Source organism: Motacilla alba, unplaced genomic scaffold (genome assembly GCF_015832195.1).
Source record: "Motacilla alba alba isolate MOTALB_02 unplaced genomic scaffold, Motacilla_alba_V1.0_pri HiC_scaffold_35, whole genome shotgun sequence".
NCBI lineage: Eukaryota > Metazoa > Chordata > Aves > Passeriformes > Motacillidae > Motacilla > Motacilla alba.
The window spans coordinates 445,290-465,866 of record NW_024037447.1 but is presented as its reverse complement, the minus strand read 5'-3'; the positions used below and the strand labels follow the sequence as shown (position 1 = coordinate 465,866).

At 63.6% G+C, this 20,577-nt stretch overlaps 2 protein-coding genes across 2 annotated transcripts in view; one reads left to right on the top strand and one right to left on the bottom strand.

Annotated features, from left to right (window-relative positions):
* Nucleotides 1-90: 90 nt before the first annotated feature.
* Nucleotides 91-19,271, bottom strand: LOC119696684 (potassium-transporting ATPase alpha chain 1-like). Its single transcript, XM_038126484.1, is given in 18 exon segments — nt 91-143; nt 663-754; nt 1,743-1,844; nt 2,617-2,750; nt 4,222-4,367; nt 5,496-5,619; nt 6,512-6,666; nt 8,200-8,368; nt 9,078-9,228; nt 10,687-10,823; nt 11,953-12,009; nt 12,011-12,123; nt 13,216-13,369; nt 13,666-13,710; nt 14,401-14,535; nt 15,372-15,481; nt 16,206-16,404; nt 18,918-19,271. Coding segments are annotated over 18 exon segments (2,406 nt in total). The 3' UTR covers nt 91-114.
* A 671-nt stretch (nt 19,272-19,942) lies between these two features.
* The window catches only part of LOC119696683 (multiple epidermal growth factor-like domains protein 8), an 8,273-nt gene continuing 7,638 nt past the window's right edge, over nt 19,943-20,577 (top strand). Inside the window, exon 1 of the mRNA XM_038126483.1 lies at nt 19,943-20,001. Coding sequence (XP_037982411.1) covers nt 19,943-20,001 — 59 coding nt within the window. The remainder of the gene's footprint in view (nt 20,002-20,577) is intronic.

Here is a 20,577-nt window from a genome sequence, read left to right as displayed (position 1 = left end):
TCCAAGTGTCCCAGGTGAGGCCCAGGTGGGTTCCAGGTGTTCAGGGAGGGTCCCAGGTATCCAGGGAAGGTCCAGGGGGGGTCCCAGGTGTGCCCAGGTGTGCCCAGGTGTGCCTCAGTAGTAAAGCTCCCGATCCCACCAACCTGGAGGGGGAGAGAACCCGGACAGGTGAGGGCGGGGCAGTGCCCAGGTGTGCTGGGCGTGTGCCCAGCTGTGCCCAGGTACCCTCAAGTGTGCCCAGGTGCCCCCAGGTGCCCCCAGGTGTCCCCCCAGCTCTCCCCAGGTACCCCCAGGTGTGCCCAGGTGCCCCCAGATGTGTCCCCAGCTCTCCACAGGTGTGCCCAGGTGTGCCCAGGTGCCCCCAGCTCTCCCCAGGTGCCCCCAGGTATGTGCCCAGGTGCTCCCAGGTGCCCCCAGCTGTGCCCAGGTGTGCCCAGGTATGCCCAGGTGCCCCCAGGTACCCCCAGGTGTGCCCAGGTGTGCCCAGGTGCCCCCAGGTGTGCCCAGGTGCGCCCCCAGGTGTGCCCAGGTGTCCCCAGCTGTCCCCAGGTGCCCCCAGGTGTCCCCAGGTGCCCCCAGGTGTCCCCAGGTGTGCCCAGGTACCCCCAGGTGTGCCCAGGTGCCCCCAGGTGTGCCCAGGTGTGCCCAGGTGTGTCACTCACTGCCCGGGTGTCGCCGCACTCCGAGTTTCCGGATCTCGTCGTAGACGAGGATGAGGAGCCCGAAGGGCATCGGCACCAACCACCACTGGAACCTGGCCAGGTGGGACAGGTGAGCCCCAGGTGTGCCCCAGGTGTGCCCAGGTGTGCCCAGGTGTGCCCCAACCACCACTGGAACCTGGCCAGGTGGGACAGGTGAGCTCCAGGTGTGCCCCAGGTGTGCCCAGGTGTGCCCAGGTGTGCCCCAACCACCACTGGAACCTGGCCAGGTGGGACAGGTGAGCTCCAGGTGTGCCCCAGGTGAGCTCCAGGTGTGCCCCAGGTGTGCCCAAGTGTGCCCAGGTGTGCCCCGACCACCACTGGAACCCGGCCAGGTGGGACAGGTGAGCCCCAGGTGTGCCCCAGGTGTGCCCCAACCACCATTGGAACCTGGGCAGGTGGGACAGGTGAGCCCAGGTGAGCCCCAGGTGTGCCCCAACCACCACTGGAACCTGGCCAGGTGGGACAGGTGTGCCCCAGGTGTGCCCAGGTGTGCCCAGGTGTGCCCAGGTGTGCCCCAACCACCATTGGAACCTGGGCAGGTGGGACAGGTGAGCCCCAGGTGTGCCCAGGTGAGCCCCAGGTGTGCCCCAACCACCACTGGAACCTGGGCAGGTGGGACAGGTGTGCCCAGGTGTGTCAGGGCGGTGCCCAGGTGTGTCAGGGCGGTGCCCAGGTGTGTCAGGGTGGTTCCCAGGTGTGTTTAGAGGTTCCCAGGTGTGCTGGGGCGGTGCCAGGTGCGCCGGGGCGGTGCCCAGGTGTGCTGGGGCGGTGCCCAGGTGCATTGGGCCGGTGCCCAGGTGTGTTTAGAGGTTCCCAGGTGCGCCGGGCCAGTGCCCAGGTGCGCCGGGCCGGTGCCCAGGTGCGCCGGGCCGGTGCCCAGGTGCTCTGGGGCAGTGCCCAGGTGCATTGGGGCGGTGCCCAGGTGTGTCAGGGCGGTGCCCAGGTGTGTTGGGGCAGTGCCCAGGTGTGCCGGGCCGGTGCCCAGGTGTGTCAGGGCGGTGCCCAGGTGCTCCGGGGCGGTGCCCAGGTGCGCGGGCTCACCTGATGGGCATGAAGTTGAAGACGTTGGGCATCCCCGGGCAGTAGCAGAGGAAGCAGCCGATGCACACCTGGAACACGATGGCCACCAGCAGGGTGCGGTTCCTGCGGGGGGACACACCTGTGACACCTGGGACACCTGTCACACCTGTCACCTGTCACCTGTGTCACCTGTGCTACCTGTGTCACCTGTTACCTGTGTTACCAGTGTCACCTGTTACCTGTTACCTGTGCCACCTGTGTCACCTGCCACCTCTGCTACCTGTGTCACCTGTTACCTGTGCCACCTGTGTCACCTGCCACCTCTGCTACCTGTGTCACCTGTGTCACCTGTGCTACCTGTGTCACCTGTGTCACCTGTTACCTGTGTCACCTGTCACCTGTGCTATCTGTGCTACCTGTGCCACCTGTGTCACCTGTCACCTGTGCTACCTGTGTCACCTGTGTCACCTGTCACCTGTGCTACCTGTGTCACCTGTCATAGCACTGTGACACCTGTCCAGCCTGTGTCACCTGTGTCCCCATCCTGTCCCATCTCACACCTGTCCCCAGGTGCCCCCAGGTGTGCCCAGGTGAGGTGTGGGTATCTCAGGTGTGCCCAGGTGTGCCAAAATTCTCCAATTTTCCCCAATTTCCCCCCAATTTTCACCAAGCCACCCATTTCCCCACCCCCAGGTGTCTCACACCTGTGCCCAGGTGTGCCCAGGTGTGCCCAGGTGTGCCCAGGAGTGCCCAGGTGTCCCCAAAATCTCCAATTTTCGCAGATTTTCGCCAAATTTCCACCGATTTCCCCCCGGTTTTCGCCGTTTCCCCGCCCCCGGGCGCGCCCAGGTGTGCCCAGGTGTGCCCAGGTGCGCCCAGGTGCGCCCAGGTGTACCTGAAGAGGCCCTGCTGGAACAGGGAGAGGCGGCGCGTCTTGCGGATCAGCACGTCGGCGATCTGGCACATCTCGATGCTGATGAAGAACACGGTGTAGCAGGTGTACTGCTGGTACCTGCGCTGCCCGAACGTCTGCGGGACAGGTGAGCTCAGGTGAGCGCCAGGTGAGCCCAGGTGTGCCCAGGTGTGCCCAGGTGAGCCCAGGTGTGCCCAGGTGCACCCCAGGTGTGCCCAGGTGAGCTCAGGTGAGACAGACATGAGCTCAGGTGAGTGCTAGGTGAGCACAGGTGAGCCCAGGTGAGCCCAGGTATGCCCAGGTGTGCCCAGGTGAGCCCAAGAGAGACACAGATGAGCCCAGGTGAGCCCAGGTGTGCCCAGGTGAGCTCAGGTGAGCCCAGGTGTGCCCAGGTGTGCCCAGATGAACCCAGGTGAGCCCCAGGTGAGTGCCAGGTGAGCCCAGGTGAGCTTAGGTGTGCCCCAGGTGAGCCCAGGTGTGCCCAGGTGCCCCCAGGTGTGCCCAAACTCCCCATTTCCCCCCCAATCCTTGCCGTTTCTCCCCGTTTCCCCGCCCTCCCGACTGCCCCCAGGTGCACCCAGGTGTGCACCAGGTGTGCCCAGGTGCGCCCAGGTGCGTGCCAGGTGAGCTCAGGTGAGCCCAGGTGAGTGCTAGGTGCCCCCAGGTGAGCCCAGGTGTGCCCAGGTGAGCCCAGGTGAGTGCCAGGTGAGCTCAGGTGCCCCCAGGTGAGCACCAGGTGAGCCCAGGTGAGTGCCAGGTGAGCTCAGGTGCCCCCAGGTGAGCACCAGGTGAGCCCAGGTGAGTGCCAGGTGAGCCCAGGTGAGCTCAGGTGCCCCCAGGTGCGCCCAAACTCCCCATTTCCCCCCCAATCCTCGCCGTTTCTCCCCGTTTCCCCGCCCCTGGGTGCCCCCAGGTGCCCCCAGGTGTGCCCAGGTGAGCTCAGGTGAGCCCAGGTGAGTGCCAGGTGAGCCTGGGTGTGCCCAGGTGAGTGCCAGGTGAGCCCAGGTGAGCACCAGGTGAGCACCAGGTGTGCCTAGGTGAGTGCCAGGTGAGCCCAGGTGAGCTCAGGTGCCCCCAGGTGAGCCCAGGTGAGCCCAGGTGAGTGCCAGGTGTGCCCCAGGTGAGCACAGGTGAGCCCAAGAGAGACACAGATGAGCCCATGTGTGCCCAGGTGTGCCCAGGTGAGAAACAGATGAGCCCAGGTGTGCCCAGGTGTGCCCCGGTGAGCCCAGGTGAGCCCAGGTGTGCCCCAGGTGTGCCCAGGTGAGCCCAGGTTTGCCCAGCTGTCCCCAGGTGTCCCCCAGGTGAGCCCAGGTGAGCCCAGGTGAGTGCCAGGTGTGCCCAGGTGAGCTCAGGTGAGTGCCAGGTGAGCCCAGGTGAGCTCAGGTGAGCCCAGGTGCGCCCAGATGAGCACCAGGTGTGCCCAGGTGCGCCCAGGTGCCCCCAGGTGTGCTCAGGTGCCCCCAGGTGTGCCCAACCTCCCCATTTCCCCCCAAATCCTCGCCGTTTCCCCACCCCCCGGTGCCCCAGGTGCCCCCAGGTGCGTGCCCAGGTGCGCGCCCAGGTGCGGCAGGTGCGGCGGCGCACCCACTGCTGGCCGTAGCTGTCCTGCAGCTCCTGCTCGTGCGCGTCCTCCCAGCGCGGGCGCAGCCCCAGCACCAGCAGCGGCCACCAGCCCTCCTGCGCCATGGCCACGAAGTAGTCGGTGAAGCCCGCGAAGGACTGGATCGCACCTGGCACAGGTGAGGGGCAGGTGAGGGGCACACCTGGCACAGGTGAGGCACAGGTGAGGGGCAGGTGAGGAGTAACAACTGGCACAGGTGAGGGGGGAGAGGTGTGGGAAGGACAGGATTGAGTCTGGTGACAGATGAGGGACAGGTGAGGGATGGACTGGATCACACCTGGGGACAGGTGAGGGGCAGGTGAGACACAGGTGAGGGGCAGGTGAGGGACAGGTGAGGGGGGACAGGTGACGGGGGCCACCAGCCCTCCTGCGCCATGGCCACGAAGTAGTCGGTGAAGCCCGCGAAGGACTGGATCGCACCTGGCACAGGTGAGGGACAGGTGAGGGGCACACCTGGCACAGGTGAGGCGCAGGTGAGGGGCAGGTGAGGGGGGACAGGTGTGGGAAGGACAAGATTGAGTCCGGTGACAGATGAGGGACAGGTGAGGGATGGACTGGATCACACCTGGGCACAGGTGAGGCGCAGGTGAGGGGTCACACCTGGCACAGGTAAGGAACAGGTGAGAGGGGACAGGTGAGCTCCCAGGTGAGGGTCACACCTGGGCACTAGTGAGGGACAGGTGAGGGGGGACAGGTGAGGCACAGGTGAGGGGTCACACCTGGCACAGGTGAGGCACAGGTGAGGCACAGATGAGGGACAGGTAAGGCACAGGTGAGGGAGAGGTGAGTGGGGACAGGTGAGCTCCCAGGTGAGGGTCACACCTGGCACAGGTGAGGGACAGGCGAGGGGGGACAGGTGAGCTCCCAGGTGAGGGTCACACCTGGCACAGGTGAGGGACAGGTAAGGCACAGGTGAGGAAGAGGTGAGTGAGGTCACACCTGGCACAGGTGAGGGACAGGCGAGGGGGGACAGGTGAGCTCCCAGGTGAGGGTCACACCTGGCACAGGTGAGGGACAGGCGAGTCCTCAGGTGTGCGAGCTCCCAGGTAACCCCAAGCCCAGGTGTCTGCACAGGTGACCCCAGCCCAGGTGTACCCACACAGGTAACCCTGCATCCAGGTGTTTCAGCCCCCAGGTGACCCCAGCCCAGGTGTGTGAGCCCCAGGTGCCCCAGCCCAGGTGTGTGAGCCCCAGGTGCCCCAGCCCAGGTGCGCGCACACCTGGCCGCGCCCCTCACCTATCTGGAAGTAGGAGTAGGCCGCCAGGGGCTCGTTGACCAGCCGGTCGCGCCGGGGGTTGCGCGGCCGCAGGTGCATGATGTCGCTCTCGGCGCGCTCGTAGGCCAGCGACACCGACGGGAACTGCGCAGGTGAGCCCAGGTGAGCGGCGGGGCCAGGTGAGCTGCAGAACCCCGCCCTGGCCACGCCCACCACCCCAAAACCCGCCCCCAGCTCGAGCACACCTGGATGGAACACCTGGGACAGGTGGAAGTTGGGGGGGCTCAGGTGTGCACAGGTGAGGCTCAGCTGCCTCCAGGCGCCCCAAGGTGGGCCCAGGTGGGCCCAGATGCCCCTGGGTGTGCCCAGGTGTGCCCCAGGTGTGTCCCCAGGTGCCCCCAGGTGTGTCCCCAGGTGCGCCCAGGTGTGTCCCCAGGTGTGTCCCCAGGTGCCCCCAGGTGTGTGCCCAGGTGCCCCCAGGTGCGCCCAGGTGTGCCCAGGTGCCCCCAGCTGCCCCCAGGTGTGCCCAGGTGCCCCCAGGTGTGCCCAGGTGCGCCCAGGTGTGCCCACGTGTGTCCCCAGCTGCCCCCAGGTGTGCCCAGGTGCACCCAGGTGTGCCCAGCTGCCCCCAGGTGTGCCCAGGTGTGTCCCCAGCTGTCCCCAGGTGTGCCCAGGTGTGCCCAGGTGTGCCCACAGGTGTGCCCAGGTGTGTCCCCAGCTGTCCCCAGCTGTCCCCAGGTGTGCCCAGCTGTCCCCAGGTGTGCCCGCAGGTGTGCCCAGGTGTGCCCCCAGCTGTCCCCAGCTGTCCCCAGGTGTGCCCAGATGCCCCCAGCTGCCCCCAGGTGTCCCCAGGTGCGCCCAGGTGCGCCCAGGTGTGCCCAGGTGTGCCCAGGTGTGTCCCCAGCTGTCCCCAGGTGTTCCCAGGTGTGCCCAGGTGTGTCCCCAGATGCCCCCAGCTGCCCCCAGCTGCCCCCAGCTGCCCCCAGCTGCCCCCAGGTGTGCCCAGGTGTGCCCAGGTGTGCCCAGGTGCGCTCACGATGTCGGTGCAGAGCTCGATGAAGAGGATGGTGATGCAGCCCAGGGGGAGGGGCACGCTGGCCGTGATGTAGATCAGGTACGGCGTCAGCTCCGGAATGTTCTTGGTCAGCGTGTAGGCGATCGACTTCTTCAGGTTGTCGAAGATCAGCCGGCCTGGGGGCGGGGCCGCAGGTGAGCCGGGACAGGTGAGTGACAGCCCAGGTGTGCACCGAGGCAGGTGAGTGACAGTCCAGGTACATGGGGACAGGTGTGTGACCCTCCCCAGGTGAGCGGGGACAGGTGAGTGACAGCCCAGGTGAGCAGGGACAGGTGAGCGGGGACAGGTGAGCAGGGACAGGTGAGAGGGGACACAGGTGAGAGGGGACAGGTGAGCGGGGACAGGTGAGTGACAGCCCAGGTGTGCACCGAGGCAGGTGTGTGACAGTCCAGGTACATGGGGACAGGTGTGTGACCCTCCCCAGGTGAGCGGGGACAGGTGAGTGACAGCCCAGGTGAGCGGGGCCGCAGGTGAGCGGGGACAGGTGAGCAGGGACAGGTGAGAGGGGACACAGGTGAGAGGGGACAGGTGAGCCAGGACAGGTGAGTGACAGCCCAGGTGAGCGGGGACAGGTGAGCGACAGCCCAGGTATGTGGGGACAGGTGTGACCCCCCCCCAGGTGAGCAGGGACAGGTGAGCGGGGACAGGTGAGCGGGGACAGGTGAGAGGGGACACAGGTGACAGGGGACAGGTGAGCAGGGACAGGTGAGTGACAGCCCAGGTGAGCGGGGACAGGTGAGCGGGGACAGGTGAGTGACCGCCCAGGTATGTGGGGACAGGTGTGTGACCGCCCAGGTATGTGGGGACAGGTGAGCAGGGACAGGTGTGTGACCGCCCACGTATGTGGGGACAGGTGTGTGACCCTCCCCAGGTGAGTGGGGACAGCTGAGTGACCCCCCCCCAGGTGAGCGAGGACAGGTGTGTGACAGCCCAGGTGAGAAGGGATAGGTGTCCACGCCTGTCCCTACACCTGTCCCACCTGTCCCATCTGCCCAGGTGATCTGAGGTCCATTCATCACACCTGTCCCACCTTGCTCCACACCTGTCCCAGTGTCTCACCTGTCCCCACACCTGTCCCACCTTGCTCCACACCTGTCCCAGTGTCTCACCTGTCCCAGGTGTGTCCCAGGTGTGTCTCACCTTGCTCGACGCCGGTGACGATGGAGGCGAAGTTGTCGTCCACCAGGATCCCCTGTCCCACACCTGTCCCACACCTGTCCCAGTGTGTCACCTGTCCCCATACCTGTCCCAGGTGTGTCCCAGGTGTGTCTCACCTGTCCCAGGTGTGTCCCAGGTGTGTCTCACCTGTCCCAGGTGTGTCTCACCTTGCTCCACGCCGGTGACGATGGAGGCGAAGTTGTCGTCCAGCAGGATCCCCTGTCCCACACCTGTCCCACACCTGTCCCAGTGTGTCACCTGTCCCAGGTGTGTCCCAGGTGTGTCTCACCTGTCCCAGGTGTGTCTCACCTTGCTCCATGCCGGTGACGATGGAGGCGAAGTTGTCGTCCAGCAGGATCCCCTGTCCCACACCTGTCCCAGTGTCTCACCTGTCCCAGGTGTGTCTCACCTGTCTCAGCTGTGTCTCACCTGTCCCAGGTGTGTCCCAGGTGTGTCTCACCTGTCCCAGGTGTGTCCCAGGTGTGTCTCACCTTGCTCGACGCCGGTGACGATGGAGGCGAAGTTGTCGTCCAGCAGGATCATGTCGGCCGCGTTCTTGGCGGCGTCGGAGCCGGCGATGCCCATGGCCACGCCGATGTCGGCCTTCTTCAGCGCAGGTGAGTCGTTGACGCCGTCACCTGTCACCGCCACGATGGCGCCCTGGGGCGAAAACGGGGGAAAACGGGAAAAAACGGGGAAAAATCGGGATGAAATGGGAAAAAAATGGGAAAAAAATGGGAAAAAATGGGAAAAATGGGAAAAAAATGGGAAAAAACGGGTGAAAATTGGGCAAAAATGGGAAAAAATGGGGGGAAATGGGGAAAACGGGGTTTGGGGACATTGAGAAAAATGTGTTAAATTTCGGGGAAAAAAAGGGGAAAACGGGGAAAAATGGGAAAAAATGGAAAAAAACCAAAAAAATTGGGTGAAAATCGGGCAAAAAATGGGGGGAAATGGGGAAAATTTGGGCTGGGGACATTTGGGGACATTGGGATTTTGGGGACACAGAGAATAAATGGGAAATTTGGGCAAAAATGGGAAAAAATGGGGAAAAATGGGAAAAAATGGGGAAAAATGGGGAAAAATGGAGAAACCGCCCCCAAAAATTGGTAGAAAGTTGGCCAAGAAGTGGGGAAAAAATGGGGGAAATTGGGGGTTGGGGACATTGGGACGTTTGGGGACATTTGGGGACATTTTTGGGGATTTGGGACATTTGAGAAAAATTGGGGGAAAATTGGAAAAAAACCAAAAAAAAAGGGAAAAAAATGAGGGGAAAATGGGGAAAAAATGGGAAAAAATGGGGGGAAACCGGGGGAAATTGGGGTTGGGGACATTGGGGACATCGGGGCCACCCCCCAGGTGTGCCCACCAGGCGCTGGCAGCTCTCCACGATGACCAGCTTCTGCTGTGGCGACGTCCGGGCGAAAACCATCTCGGGGTGGGCGCGGAGCAGCTCCTCGAGAGCGCCCGGGGGCAGCGCGGCCAGCTCGGAGCCCGTCACCACGCGGGCGCGCGCCTGGCTGCGGGGGGGACACACCTGTCACACACCTGAGATACACCTGTCACACACCTGGGCACACCTGGGATACACCTGAGATACCTGGGACACACCTGGGCACAGAGCCAGCACCCCCAGCTCGGAGCCCGTCACCACGCGGGCGCGCGCCTGGCTGCGGGACACACCTGTCACACACCTGGGCACACCTGGGCACACCTGAGACACACCTGAGATACACCTGAGATACCTGGGACACACCTGAGATACCTGGGATACACCTGAGATACACCTGAGACACCTGGGACACACCTGAGATACCTGGGACACACCTGAGACACACCTGAGATACCTGGGACACACCTGTCACACACCTGGACACACCTGGGCACACCTGAGATACCTGGGCACAGAGCCAGCACCCCCAGCTCGGAGCCGTCACCACGTGGGCGCGCGCCTGGCTGGGGGACACACCTGTCACACACCTGAGATACACCTGGACACACCTGAGACACACCTGAGACACACCTGAGATACCTGGGACACACCTGAGATACCTGGGACACACCTGAGATACCTGGGCACAGAGCCAGCACCCCCAGCTCGGAGCCGTCACCACGTGGGCGCGTGCCTGGCTGCGGGGGACACACCTGTCACACACCTGGGCACACCTGGGCACACCTGGGACACACCTGAGATACCTGGGACACACCTGAGACACACCTGAGACACCTGGACACACCTGAGACACACCTGAGACACACCTGAGACACCTGGGACACACCTGGACACACCTGAGACACACCTGAGACACCTGGGACACACCTGGGCACAGAGCCAGCACCCCCAGCTCGGAGCCCGTCACCACGCGGGCGCGCGCCTGGCTGCGGGACACACCTGTCACACACCTGGGCACACCTGGGCACACCTGTCACACACCTGGGCACACCTGAGACACCTGGGACACACCTGAGATACCTGGGACACACCTGAGACACACCTGGGCACACCTGAGACACACCTGAGATACCTGGGACACACCTGGGCACAGAGCCAGCACCCCCAGCTCGGAGCCCGTCACCACGCGGGCGCGCGCCTGGCTGCGGGACACACCTGTCACACACCTGGACACACCTGAGATACCTGGGACACACCTGGGACACACCTGAGATACCTGGGACACACCTGGGACACATCTGGGACACACCTGAGATACCTGGGACACACCTGAGCCACCTGTCCCACACCTGTCCCACACCTGAGTTACCTGTCCCACACCTGTGAGGTCATACACCTGAGCCACCTGTCACAAACCTGAGCCACCTGTCACACACACCTGTCCCACACCTGAGTTACCTGTCCCACACACCTGTCACACACCTGTGGCCACCTGTCACACACCTGGACACCTGTCACCCGCACCTGTCCCACACCTGAGTCACCTGTCCCCCGTGGCCCCGCCCCTGGCCCCGCCCGCGCTCACCTGGGCTGCACCTGCTCGAGGGGCAGGCGCAGGCGCGCGGCCACGTCCTCGGGGGTCTCGCTGCCCTCGGAGATGATGCCCACCTGCGCCGCGATGGCCTTGGCCGTCACCGGGTGGTCACCTGTCACCATGATCACCTGCGGGGGGGGGGGGACACGCACCTGGGTCACCCGGGCTGGTGGCACCTGTGCCCCCCGCGGTGTCCCCAAGCTCCCTGAATTGTCCCCAAATCCTCGTCGTCACCAAATGTCCCCAAATGTCCCCAAATCCTCCCAGGTGTCCCCAAGTTCTCATCGTCACCAAATGTCCCCAAGCCCCACAATGTCCCCCAAATGTCCCCAAGCGTCCCCGACCCCCCCAATGTCCCCAAAGCCCCCAAATTGTCCCCAAATTCTGCCACTGTCCCCAGTGTCCCCAATGTCCCTGATGTCCCCACTGTCCCCAGCCCCCTCAATGTCCCCAATGTCCCCGGTGTCCTGATGTCCCCAACCCCCCCGGTGTCCCCATGTCTCCAATGTCTCCAACATCCCCAATGTCCCCAATGTCCCCAAGTGTCCCCAAGTGTCCCTGATGTCCCCAACCCCCCAATGTCCCCAACCCCCCCGATGTCCCCAACCCACCCAATGTCCCCAAGCCCCCCGATGTCCCTGTGTCCTCGGTGTCCCCAATGTCCCCAACCCCCCCAATGTCCCCAACACCCCCGATGTCCCCAGTCCCCCCGGTGTCTCCGATGTCCCCGATGTCCCCGATGTCCCCGGTCCCCCGATGTCCCCAACCCCCCTGGTGTCCCCAACCCCTCCGCTGTCCCTGATGTCCCCAGTGTCCCCAACCCCTCAGTGTCCCCGTGTCCCCGTGTCCCCACTGTCTCCACTGTCCCCAACCCCCTCAATGTCCCCGATGTCCCCAACCCCCCTGATGTCCCCGATGTCCCTGATGTCCCCAATGTCCCCAACCCCCCTGATGTCCCCAATGTCCCCAGTCCCCCTGGTGTCCCCAACCCCCCAATGTCCCCAATGTCCTCGGTGTCCCCAGTGTCCCCAGTCCCCCCAATGTCCCCAATCCCCCCGATGTCCCCAGCCCCCCCGATGTCCCCAAGTCCCCCCGGTGTCCCCGGTGTCCCCAATGTCCCCAAGTGTCCCCAACCCCCCCGGTATCTCCGTGTCCCCAATGTCCCCAACTCCCCCAACATCCCCGATGTCCCCGGTCCCCCCGGTGTCCCCGATGTCCCCAAGTCCCCCCGGTGTCCCCGGTGTCCCCGTGCGGTACCCGGATGCCGGCGGTGCGGCACTTGCGCACGGCCTGGGGCACGGTGGCGCGGGGGGGGGTCGATGAGGGACACGAGCCCCGCGAAGCAGAGCCCGGAGGCCACCTGGGCCAGCGCCTCGGGGGGCGTCCCCGCGGGGACAGTGCCGGCGGGCAGCCAGCGGGCGCAGAACCCTGGGGACAATGGGGACAGCATTGGGGACATTGGGGACATCGCTGGGGACAGTGCCGGCGGGGAGCCAGCGGGCGCAGAACCCTGGGGACAATGGGGACATCACTGGGGACATTGGGGACAGCATTGGGGACATTGGGGACAGCACTGGGGACAGTGCCGGCGGGGAGCCAGCGGGCGCAGAACCCTGGGGACACATTGGGGACAGCATTGGGGACATCACTGGGGACACTGGGGACAGCATTGGGGACAGTGCCGGCGGGCAGCCAGCGGGCGCAGAACCCTGGGGACACATTGGGGACATTGGGGACATCACTGGGGACAGTGCCAGCGGGGAGCCAGCGGGCGCAGAACCCTGGGGACATTGGGGACACTGGGGACAGCATTGGGGACAGTGCCGGCGGGCAGCCAGCGGGCGCAGAACCCTGGGGACACATTGGGGACATTGGGGACATCACTGGGGACAGTGCCAGCGGGGAGCCAGCGGGCGCAGAACCCTGGGGACAATGGGGACAGCATTGGGGACATCGCTGGGGACAGTGCCGGCGGGGAGCCAGCGGGCGCAGAACCCTGGGGACATTGGGGACAGCATTGGGGACACTGGGGACAGCATTGGGGACACTGGGGACAGCATTGGGGACAGTGCCGGCGGGGAGCCAGCGGGCGCAGAACCCTGGGGACAACATTGGGGACATTGGGGACAGCATTGGGGACATTGGGGACAGCATTGGGGACATTGGGGACATTGGGGACAGCATTGGGGACAGTGCCGGCGGGGAGCCAGCGGGCGCAGAACCCTGGGGACAATGGGGACAGCATTGGGGACACTGGGGACATTTGGGGTCACTGGAGGGACACTGGGGACATTTTGGCTCGTTGGGGACATTGGGGACATCGCTGGGGTCATTTCGGGTCATTTTGGGGCCATCTGGGGACGCTGAGGGGACACAGGGCAACACGGGGGGGGGAGGGGCGGGGTGGGGAGGGGTCGCGCGCCATTGCCCCTCCCCCACCCTTCCAGCCCCTCCCCCACCCCCTCAGCCCCTCCCCCACCCCATTGCCCCTCCCCCACCCTTTACCCCTCCCCCACTCACCGAGCACGCGCTCGCCCCGCCCCCCCAGCTCCAGACACGCCCCCTCCAGGCTCCGCCTCCACTCGGGGTCCAGCGGCCGCTCCTCCCCCCCCCGCAGCGCCCCCCGGCAGCGCTCGAGCACCCGCTCGGGGGCGCCCTTGAGCACCAGGAGCTGCTGCGGGCCCGCCTCGTGCACCGACACCTGCACAGGTGAGACACAGACAGGTGAGATACACCTGAGACACAGGTGAGACACCTGGGACACACCCTGAGCACCAGGAGCTGCTGCGGGCCCGCCTCGTGCACCGACACCTGCCAGGTGAGACAGGTGAGACACAGGTGAGACACCTGGGACACACCCAGGGTACACCTGATACACCTGGGACACACCCTGAGCACCGGGAGCTGCTGCGGGCCCGCCTCGTGCACCGACACCTGCCAGGTGAGACACGTGAGACACCTGGGACACACCCTGAGCACCAGGAGCTGCTGCGGGCCCGCCTCGTGCACCGACACCTGCGCAGGTGAGACACAGGTGAGATACAGGTGAGACAGGTGAGATACACCTGAGACACAGGTGAGACACCTGGGACACACCCTGAGCACCGGGAGCTGCTGCGGGCCCGCCTCGTGCACCGACACCTGCCAGGTGAGACAGGTGAGACACAGGTGAGATACACCTGGGACAGGTGAGGGACACACCCAGGGTACACCTGATACACCTGGGATACACCTGGGACACACCCCAGCCCGCCTCGTGCACCGACACCTGCGCAGGTGAGACACAGCTGAGACACAGCTGAGACACCTGGGACAGGTGAGAGACACCTGGGATACATCTGTGCTGCACATTGGGCACACCTGTCCCCCCGGCTACACCTGTCTCTCACCTGTCTCACCTGTCCCTCACCTGTCTCACCTGTCCCTCACCTGTCTCACCTGTCTCACCTGTCTCACCTGTCTCTCACCTGTCTCACCTGTCTGTGTCTCACCTGTCTCACCTGTCTGTGTCTCACCTGTCTCACCTGTCCCTCACCTGTCTCACCTGTCCATGTCTCACCTGTCTCACCTGTCTCACCTGTCTCACCTGTCCCTTACCTGTCTCACCTGTCCCGTACCTGTCTCCCCTGTCTCACCTGTCCCTCACCTGTCTCACCTGTCTCACCTGTCCCTCACCTGTCCCTCACCTGTCCCACCTGTGCTCACCTGGAATTTGTTGGTGGAGTTGAACGGCAGCTCCGCCACCTTCGGGTAGCGCCCCCTGGCGGCCGCCACTGGCCCTGACGTCACTTCCGCGAATTTCAGCAGCGCCGACTCCGACGCGTCCCCGATGACGTCACGCTGGGGGAGAGGGGCGGGGCCGCGGTGAGGACACGCCCACCTCCGCTCCCCCCCCCCCCAGTGACCCCAACCCCCAAACCAGTAACGAAACCCCCCCAGACCAGTATGGACCAGTATAAACCAGTATAAACCAGTATAAACCAGTATGGACCAGTATAAACCAGTCCAAACCAGTATAAACCAGTATAGACCAGTATAAACCAGTATAAACCAGTATGGACCAGTACAAACCAGTATAAACCAGTATGGACCAGTATGGACCAGTATAAACCAGTACAAACCAGTATGGACCAGTATGGACCAGTATAAACCAGTATGGACCAGTATGGACCAGTATGGACCAGTATAAACCAGTCCAACCCAGTATAAACCAGTATAAACCTGTACAAACCAGTCCAAACCAGTATAAACCAGTATGGACCAGTATAAACCAGTCCAAACCAGTATAAACCAGTATGGACCAGTATGGACCAGTATAAACCAGTATAAACCAGTATAAACCAGTATGGACCAGTACAAACCAGTTTAAACCAGTATAGACCAGTATAGACCAGTGTAACCCAGTCCAAACCAGTCCAACCCAGTATATCCCAGTATATCCCAGTATATCCCAGTATATCCCAGTATATCCCAGTATATCCCAGTCCAAACCAGTCCAACCCAGTATAACCCAGTATATCCCAGTATATCCCAGTATATCCCAGTATATCCCAGTATAACCCAGTATAACCCAGTATAACCCAGTACATCCCAGTATAACCCAGTATAACCCAGTACATCCCAGTATATCCCAGTATATCCCAGTATATCCCAGTATATCCCAGTCCGCGCCGCACCTGCGCCACGGGCACGCCCTCCTGGCCGGGTTTGAACTGGGCGCGGTTGCAGAGCGTGATCACCTGGCTGAGCAGCGCCCACGAGGCCGAGCTCTGGTCAAAGGCCTCACCTGGGCACAGGTGAGACAGGAGGGACAGGTGAGACAGGTGAGACAGGTGAGACACAGGTGAGACAGGTGAGACAGGTGTGAGACAGGTGAGACACAGGTGAGACAGGTGAGAGACAGGTGGGACAGGTGAGACAGGTGAGAGACAGGTGAGACAGGTGAGACAGGTGAGAGACAGGTGAGACAGGTGAGAGACAGGTGAGACAGGTGTGAGACAGGTGAGACAGGTGAGAGACAGGTGAGACAGGTGAGATACGGGTGGGACAGGTGTGCCCAGGCAACACCCAGGTGTGCCCAGGTGTGTTATAACTGCCCCCAGGTGTGCTCAGGTGTGCTCAGGTGTCCCCAGGTGTCCCCAGGTGTGCCCCCAGGTGTGCCCAGGTGTGTTGTAACTGCCCCCATGTGCCCCCAGGTGTGCCCAGGTGTGTTGTAACTGCCCACAGGTGCCCCCAGGTGTGCCCAGGTGCCCCCAGGTGTGCCCATGTGCCCCCAGGTGTGCCCCGGTGTGTTGTAACTGCCCCCAAGTGTGCCCAGGTGTGCTATAACTGCCCCCAGGTGTTCCCAGGTGTGTTATAACTGCCCCCATGTCCCCCGCAGGTGTACCCAGGTGTGCCCAGGTGTGTTATAACTGCCCCCGGGCATGCCCAGGTGTGTGCCCAGGTGCCCCCATGTGCCCCCAGGTGCCCCCAGGTGTGCCCCCAGGTGCCCCCAGGCGTGCTGCCCGTACCCGACTGGTCCTCGGTGGTGTCGGCGGCGTGCACCTGCCCGTCGAACCACAGGTGCGCCACGGTCATGCGGTTCTGGGTCAGCGTGCCGGTCTTGTCGGAGCAGATCACCGAGGTGGAGCCCAGCGTCTCCACGGCCTCCAGGTTCTTCACCACGCAGCTGCGGCGCGCCAGCCGCTTGGCCGTCAGCGACAGGCACACCTGGGGGAGCCCCGAATGGGTCTGGGGTCCCCAAACGGGTCTGGGGTCCCCCAAAATCCCCGAGAAATTCCCCCAAAATCCCCGAGAAACTCCCCCAAAATTGGAGCTGGAGGCGCCTGGAGGGACCTTCAGCCCAAATTCTGGGCCTTTTGGGGTGGTCTCAGATGGGTCACAAATGGGTCTGGGGGAGTCTGAAATGGGTCTGGGGTCCCCAAACGGGTCTGGGGTCTCCAAATGGGTCTGGGGTCCCCAAAATCCCCGAGAAATTCCCCCGAAATTGGAGCTGGAATCTCCAAATTTTGGTGGTTCGGGGGTTTTTGGGGTGTCTCAGGTGGTCCGAAATGGGTCTGGGGTCCCCAAATGGGTCTGGGGTCCCCAACGGGCCTGGGGTCCCCAACGGGTCTGGGGTCCCCAAAATCCCGAGAAATTCCCCAAAAATCCCCGAGAAATTCCCGCAAAATCCCCGAGAAATTCCCCTGAAATTGGAGCTGGAATCTCCAAATTTTGGGGGTTCAGGGTTTTTTTGGGGTGTCTCAGGTGGTCCGAAATGGGTCAGGGGTCCCAAATGGGTCTGGGGTCCCCAAAGTCCCCCAAAAATTCCCCCAAAATTGGAGCTGGAGGCACCTGGAGGGACCTTCAGTCCAAATTCTGGGGGGTTGGGGGCTCTCAAAGGGGTCTGGGAAGGCCCCAAATGGGTCTGGGGGAGTCTCAGATGAGTCTGGGGTCCCCAAATGGGTCTGGGGTCCCCCAAAAATCCCCGGGAAATTCCCCCAGAATTGGAGCTGGAGGCACCTGGAGGGACCTTCAGCCCAAATTCTGGGGCTTTTGGGGGGTCTCAGATGGGTCACAAATGGGTCTGGGGGAGTCTGAAATGGGTCTGGGGTCCCCAAATGGGTCTGGGGTCCCCAAACGGGTCTGGGGTCCCCAAAATCCCGAGAAATTCCCCCAAAATCCCCGAGAAATTCCCCCGAAATTGGAGCTGGAATCTCCAAATTTTGGTGGTTCGGGGGTTTTTGGGGTGTCTCAGGTGGTCCGAAATGGGTCTGGGGTCCCAAATGGGTCTGGGGGAGTCTCAGATGGGTCTGGGGTCCCAAATGGGTCTGGGGTCCCCAAATGGGTCTGGGGTCCCCCAAAAATCCCCGGGAAATTCCCCCAGAATTGGAGCTGGAGGCACCTGGAGGGACCTTCAGCCCAAATTCTGGGGCTTTTGGGGGGTCTCAGATGGGTCACAAATGGGTCTGGGGGAGTCTGAAATGGGTCTGGGGTCCCCAAACGGGTCTGGGGTCCCAAATGGGTCTGGGGTCCTCAAACGGGTCTGGGGTCCCCAAAAATCCCTGAGAAATTCCCCCGAAACTGGAGCTGGAATCTCCAAATTTTGGTGGTTCGGGGGTTTTTGGGGTGTCTCAGGTGGTCCGAAATGGGTCTGGGGTCCCAAATGGGTCTGGGGTCCCAAATGGGTCTGGGGTCCCCAAATGGGTCTGGGGTCCCCCAAAATCCCCGAGAAATTCCCCCGAAATTGGAGCTGGAGGCACCTGGAGGGACCTTCGGGAGAGGGATCTCCAAATTTGGGGGGTTTGGGTTTTTTTTGGGGGGTCCCAGGTGGTCCCAAATGGGTCTGGGGTCCCCAAATGGGTCTGGGGGCTGCAGGTGGTGGAGGTGGAGCCGGGGGTCTCCACGGCCTCCAGGTTCTCCACCAGGCAGCTGCGACGCGCCAGCGACAGGCACACCTGGGCAGGCGGGGGCACACCTGGGCAGGTGAGGGGTTCTCGTCTGCCCCACCTGAGTGCCCGTGGTGTGGTGGGACCCGTAAGGACCTCAACACCTGCACACACTCTAACGCCGTCACCTGTCCCCAGGTGCACCCAGGTGCGCCCAGGTGTGCCCAGGTGTCCCCACCTGTCCCCCAGAGCCTCCACGTCGTGGTGGGACCTGTAACAACCTCACAACCTTTGGTAGAACCCATGAAAACCTCAACACCTGCACACACTCCAACCCCCCCAGGTGTGCCCAGGTGTGCCCAGGTGTGCCCAGGTGCCCCCAGGTGTGCTCAGGTGTGCCCAGGTGCGCCCAACTGTCCTCCAGACCTCCCACATCATGGTGGGACCCATAAGAACCTTAACACCTGCACACACTCCAACCCCCCCAGGTGCCCCCAGGTGTCCCCAGGTGTCCCCAGGTGCATCCAGGTGTGCCCGGGTGTGCCCAGGTGTCCCCACCTGTCCCCCAGACCCTCCCCATCGTGGTGGGACCCATAAGGACCTCAACACCTCCCCACACTCCAACCCCCCCAGGTGTCCCCAGGTGCCCCCAGGTGTGCCCAGGTGCCCCTGCCCGTACCGTGACGGTGGCCAGCAGCCCCTCGGGCACGTAGGCCACCACGATGGCCACGAAGACCCCCCCAAACTCCCGTAGAATCCAACACCTGCACACATTCTGACACCCCCAGGTGTGCCCAGGTGCCCCCAGGTGTGCCCAGGTGCCCCCAGGTGCGCCCAGGTGCCCCCTGCCCGTACCGTGACGGTGGCCAGCAGCCCCTCGGGCACGTAGGCCACCACGATGGCCATGAAGAAGACGAGGGCGCGCAGGAAGGGGTAGCCGATGAGCATGGCCACCACGAAGAAGGTGCCGCCGAAGAAGACGGCCAGGCCGGCGATGATGTCCACGAAGTGCTCGATCTCCACGGCGATGGGCGTGCGCTCGTTCTCCACACCTGAGGCCAGGCTGGCGATGCGCCCGATCACCGTGCGCTCGCCTGTGCCGATCACCAGACCCGTGGCCGTACCTGGGTGAGGGACAGGTGAGGCAGGTGAGGCAGGTGAGGGTTTGGGTGAGATTCGGATGTCCAGGTAGGACTCAGATGTGTCCATGTTAGCCCCAGGTGTGTCCCAGGTGTGTCCAGGTGTCTCCAGGTGTGCCCAGGTGTGCCCCAGGTGTGCCCAGGTGTGACTCAGGTGTGTCCATGTTAGCCCCAGGTGTGTCCAGGTGTGCCCAGGTGTGTCCATGTTAGCCCCAGGTATCCCCAGATGTCCCCAGGTGTGGCTCAGGTGTGTCCATGTTAGCCCCAGGTGTGGCCCAGGTGTGCCCAGGTGTGCCCAGGTGCCCCCAGGTGTACCCAGGTGTGGCCCAGGTGTGCCCAGGTGAGACCCTGAGGCCAGGCTGGCGATGCGCCCGATCACCGTGCGCTCACCTGTGCCGATCACCAGACCCGTGGCCGTACCTGGGCGAGGGGTTGGGTGAGATTCAGGTGTCCAGGTAGGACCCAGGTGTGTCCAGGTGTGGCCCAGGTGTGCCCAGGTGTGACCAGGTGTGCCCCAGGTGTGACTCAGGTGTGTTCATGTTAGCCCCAGGTGTGCCCCAGGTGTGCCCAGGTGTCTCCAGGTGTGACTCAGGTGTGCCCAGGTGTGACTAAGGTGTGCCCAGCTGTCCCCAGGTGAGCCCAGGTGTGTCCATGTTAGCCCCAGGTGTGCCCAGGTGTATCCATGTGAGCCCCAGGTGTGGCCCAGGTGTGCCCAGGTGAGACCCTGAGGCCAGGCTGGCGATGCGCCCGATCACCGTGCGCTCACCTGTGCCGATCACCAGACCCGTGGCCGTACCTGGGTGAGGGACAGGTGAGACAGGTGAGGGTTTGGGTGAGATTTGGATGTCCAGGTGTGCCCAGGTGTGACTCAGATGTGCCCAGGTGTGCCCCAGGTGTGCCCAGGTGTGCCCCAGGTGTGCCCAGGTGTGACCCAGGTGTCCCCAGGTGTGCCCAGGTGTGTCCATGTTAGCCCCAGGTGAGCCCCAGGTGTGCCCAGGTGTGCCCAGGTGTGTCCATGTTAGCTCCAGGTGTGACTCAGGTGTGTCCATGTTAGCCCCAGGTGTGACCCAGGTGTGGCCCAGGTGTGTCCAGGTGTGACCCAGGTGTGCCCAGGTGTGCCCAGGTGTGACTCAGGTGTGTCCAGGTGTGCCCCAGGTGTGCCCAGGTGCGTCCAGGTGTGACCCAGGTGTGCCCAGGTGTGACTCAGGTGTGCCCAGGTGTATCCTGGTATGACTCAGGTGTGGCCAGGTACACCCAGGTGTGCCCAGGTGTCCCCAGGTGATCCCCAGGTGATCCCCAGGTGTGCCCAGGTGATCCCCAGCTGTGCCCAGGTGTCCCCAGGTGTGTCCAGGTGATCCCCAGGTGATCCCCAGCTG